Source organism: Pistacia vera, unplaced genomic scaffold (genome assembly GCF_008641045.1).
Source record: "Pistacia vera cultivar Batoury unplaced genomic scaffold, PisVer_v2 Contig371, whole genome shotgun sequence".
Classification (NCBI taxonomy): Eukaryota; Viridiplantae; Streptophyta; class Magnoliopsida; order Sapindales; family Anacardiaceae; genus Pistacia; species Pistacia vera.
The window spans coordinates 25,053-29,459 of record NW_022196192.1 but is presented as its reverse complement, the minus strand read 5'-3'; the positions used below and the strand labels follow the sequence as shown (position 1 = coordinate 29,459).

The window sequence follows — 4,407 nt, the reverse complement described above, 5'->3', positions numbered from 1 at the left end:
AACTCATCACCAGAGCGCCAATCCTGGGAAGAAGCATCGTCCAGTGCAGCGACAGCCGCCGGTGATCGAAGTACAAGCTCGACAGCACTTCAAATGATTGATTCCAACTTCCCTTAACTACAAATAACCCTTTTCCAACGATGGATAAAATATGAGGAAAAGTTGGGTAAAGTAGAAGAGGGCAGTGAAAGAGTGGAGGAGCGGGATGGTGTAAGGTAAACCATTTCCATCTTCCCACCTTGAGGACAAGGTTGTACTACTTGTGAGGGTATTTATGAGACTCACTCCCCTAGTTAGTAAATATGGGTACGACAAAAAAAAGGTACGGGAATTTTACGGGTATAATACAGCAAACTGTGAAAAATACGTTTATAAAAATTCGGCCATAAAATTCGGATACGGGAAAAATACGGTACGGGTATATACGGGTTTAATACGGTGCATTATCAATAATACGTTTTGAAAAATACGGCAATATCAATCTTAGTTTTAACACTTTTATGGACTACCTGGTTAAAATCAATATAACATTTCAAATGCAAAGTATTCAATTAACCAATAACACAAATACACAATATATAACTGATATTCAAATTATAGTCTCTAGACTCAAACACAATATTTAGCCAAGATTCAACTATAATGTCAAACCAAACACATAAGTCATAACAAAACCAAAATTCAAAGTCGAATTAGAGCTCCAAACAAATAAAATACACAAATAATACAACCAAGATTCAAATTATAGTTTATAACAAAAACTCACAAAGTACATAAACAACAATAAGTCAATAACAACTCAAAAAAGAGCATCATCCAACCAAGCAATGTCATCATTATCCATTAAGTCATCCATGTAACCCTCAATTGTCGGTGTAGCATTAGCATCTTCGTCCATATGAATTTCTTCATATTCATAGTCTAGAAGCTCCCCCAATTTCTCAAGATCTATAGGTTCCAAGTCACGACTCATCGTGGAAGTGAATTTATCCATCATCATCGTGTTCATCATCACATACACAAGTGTGTCTAGCATTTCATGTGACAACCTATTCCTTTCTTTTTTTTGTTTGAGCAGCTTCAAAGGCACTCCAATTTCTCTCACATGATGAAGCGCTACAAGGTTGACTCAGAATTCGAATGGCATACTTCTTGAGCATAAGAAGATCATCCCCATTGTAATCCTACCATATTCCTGCAAATGACATAAAAAAGCTTTCTTGAATATACAAAAAAGATATTGAAAGTTTTTAAAACACTTACGAGGATGACTTGTTTGTAACATCGCTTTTGCCGTTGCAGTAAATAAGGTAGCTGGCCTACTATGATACAACTGAACCTCTCTCATAAATGGATGCTTTTCTTCTATTAGAATCAGGTTTTCATGAATGAAATTGATATCATCTTTCATCTCCTTATCCTCTCTAAAATTTTGTGAGAAAAAGTAAGATGGATTGAGAAAGGCAGCTGCAGCATGTATAGGATGAATGATGTTGTTGACCCGACGATTCTCAAACAATTCCCAAATCTCCCATACTTGATTTCCTCACTATTACATCTTTCTTTGATTGCAACTTTTGCCCTCATCATTGCTTCATATAAGTAACCAGCAGTAGATCCATCACTATCAACCAAACAAAGAACTTGAACCAATGGCTCAATAGTTTTTATAACCTCCCTTCCTCTAGCCCAAAAATCCCTTTGAACAATTTCAGTGACCCTTTTACCTGATTCGGTCTTACAATAATCAAAACCCCTCCATTCAGATGAAGCAACAAAGAGTCAAAGTTCATTCTCCAAATCCAACATAGATTGAAGCATTAAAAAATTTGAAGCAAATCTTGTGGCACAAGATTGTCTCAATTGTCTATCTTTGGTGAACTCTTTCATTGCTGCATGAAGAACTGTGTACCGTGTCATGAACATAACTATTATTCTTGCTTCATCTATGGCAACTTTTACCCAATTAACTTCTTCATAAATGTCTTTCAAAAGAAGCTGAATTCCATGAGCAGCACACCTCGTCTTATATATTTGAGGATACAATCCAATGAGCATGTCACCAGTAGATGTGAAATTGCTACCATTATTAGTTATGAATTGCAAACATGTTCTTGTCCAATTGATTCAATCACAGAAACAACAATTTCTTTCAAATAAATCCTAGTTTTTCTTTCTCGAGAAACATCCAATGATTTTATAAAAACTGCACTGCCAGGTGAATATGCCACAAGATTAGTGAAAGATCGGTGCCTTATTTTAGTCCATATATCAAACATTATAGTGCAACCAGATCTAGATGTATCCCAAGAATGCTTCACCATATCAATATACTCATCAACGCCTTTTCTAGATTCTGGAATTAACTTAGTTCGAAGAGTTGAATAAGATGGAAGCTTGTATGCTACACCATATTCAGCCATTGCCTTAACAAATTCTCCAAAAACACCAGTTTGAACAACATTAAAAGCGATATTGTTCACCTCAAAACACTTAGCAAGCATTTTATCAACAAACTCCTTGTCTTTTTTCTTATTCATTTCTAGTAAAGATGCTTAACTTTGACGTTTGATGCGTGTTTCCTACAACATGCAATATGTAGCAAGTATACTAGTTGCACAAGTAATATAATGATGAGTGAGTATCGTTCCCACGAGGATTGTTGCTAAGCACTAAGTTTTCTACCGTTTTCAAGTTGAAGAAAGCGAATTCTTATGGATTTAAGGGAGCAATTTAAACTATAATTAAAACAAAATTTTACTAAAATAAACTTAAACTATGAAAGCAAGATTTAAAACGGGATCAAATCAATTCAAACAAACGGGTACGGTTTTGACTTCATTCGGACTCTATGGGTTAAACTTTAAGAATTAAACTAAATTCATATTCTCATGCATTGATTGTAAATCGAACTCTCTAAAGTGTCCAACATACCTTCTCAGGCTATGTTGTCCTACTCTTCCCTATTAACCTTCTGCACCCAACAAAATGAAAGTTAATAAATCTAAATTCATTAAGCACAAGAATCTTAGATTGATTTCATTGGTTCTTAAATCTATCTCTAGCATCCAGTAATACAACGGTGATTACCCAAGAAGCTTAACATGAATTATCTCTCAATCTCATCATGTTCATCACATATAAACAATAAATACAGAATAATCACACAATCAAAGCAAAATCATATGAAATTAATAATCATCAACTTTCTAGCCCATTAGAATCCGAACTACATCAAAAACTAACCCAAAATAGGTTAGTTCATGGCTAAATCAAAAAACAATTAAAAAATGAAAAACTCCAGGTTCAACATAATGGAAACAAAAGAAAGGAAAAGAATCTCCCCAAATGATGAATCCACTGGTTTCCTCGAATCTTCCAACTTTGTTAATCCAAAAATCACTCAAAGATGAATCTAAAATGATGTAAAAACTTCTCTATCCTCCACGAACGCCCTAAACAAAAAGACTAAGTATTTCTTTATAACTCCCCCAAAATATTACAACTTAGTCTAAACACGAAACTGTGCGTTTTACAAAAAGTGGAGTACGCAGACTTCGTTGTGGCAAAGAAGGAACCTCGCCGCGGCGACAAAGGAGCTGAATCTGATGCGTCACTGGCCCATTTCGTCACGCGCGAAGTTTCCTAAAGAATTTTGAAATTCCAGAATTGCCCTCCGCATGCTTCTGAGTCCAAAAACTCCAAATCTGCCTTTATCCGCTCAAAATTTCCATTTTAACCTGAAACACGAAATGTAAGGAATTAAGTATCAATTCAGGCAAAATAAACTAAGAAGTATCTAAAATCCGGCCTAAAGCTTAAATAACTAGTATAATCTAGATTATCAAATACCCCCAAACTAAGGACATGCTCGTCCCCGAGCATCAGGTCCAAAACAAGATAAAAGAAAAACACAAACGTTCAAAAACCAAAACAGTAACTGACAAAAATTAATAAGAGAAACAAAAGACTCGACTCACAAAACAACTGCCTAGAATTTATACCAATCTCAAAAGTGTGTTGCAAAATTATAAAGAAAAATGTTTAACACTCCAAGAAGTTATAAGTTGTATCGACTTTCTTTCTCAATTGGTCCCCCGAGTAGGTAATCCCCACTTCAATCACCTTCCGACTTCCCGGATTATTTTAGTAGGAATGCAAAGTTTATCAAATGGTGGCAGACTCCATAAGCCATAATATCGAAAAACTCTCACTAATGAGGACTAGACAAAGATAAGAATCAGCAGGTCTTAGTAAGCTTGTAACGTAGGTTTCGGGAAAAATGGGTTCCAAGAAAAAGGATAGGAAATACAAAGTAAGAGAACTCGGTTTTCCTCATGCAAACACTCAAATCAAATCGAACTCCACTTCTTCTCAACCACCAATCAACGTATCCACTAATTTACA

The 4,407-nt window shown here is 35.3% G+C and overlaps 1 protein-coding gene across 1 annotated transcript; it reads right to left on the bottom strand.

Annotated features, from left to right (window-relative positions):
• Positions 1 to 799: 799 nt before the first annotated feature.
• Positions 800 to 2,540, bottom strand: LOC116140381. The gene is made up of 5 exons (XM_031426028.1): positions 2,109 to 2,540; positions 1,913 to 2,025; positions 1,538 to 1,756; positions 1,264 to 1,424; positions 800 to 1,116 (listed from the first exon to the last, which is right to left on the bottom strand). The coding sequence occupies exons 1-5, from the start codon at positions 2,538 to 2,540 to the stop codon at positions 800 to 802; spliced, it is 1,242 nt and encodes a 413-aa protein (XP_031281888.1).
• Between the last annotated feature and the right edge of the window lie 1,867 nt (positions 2,541 to 4,407).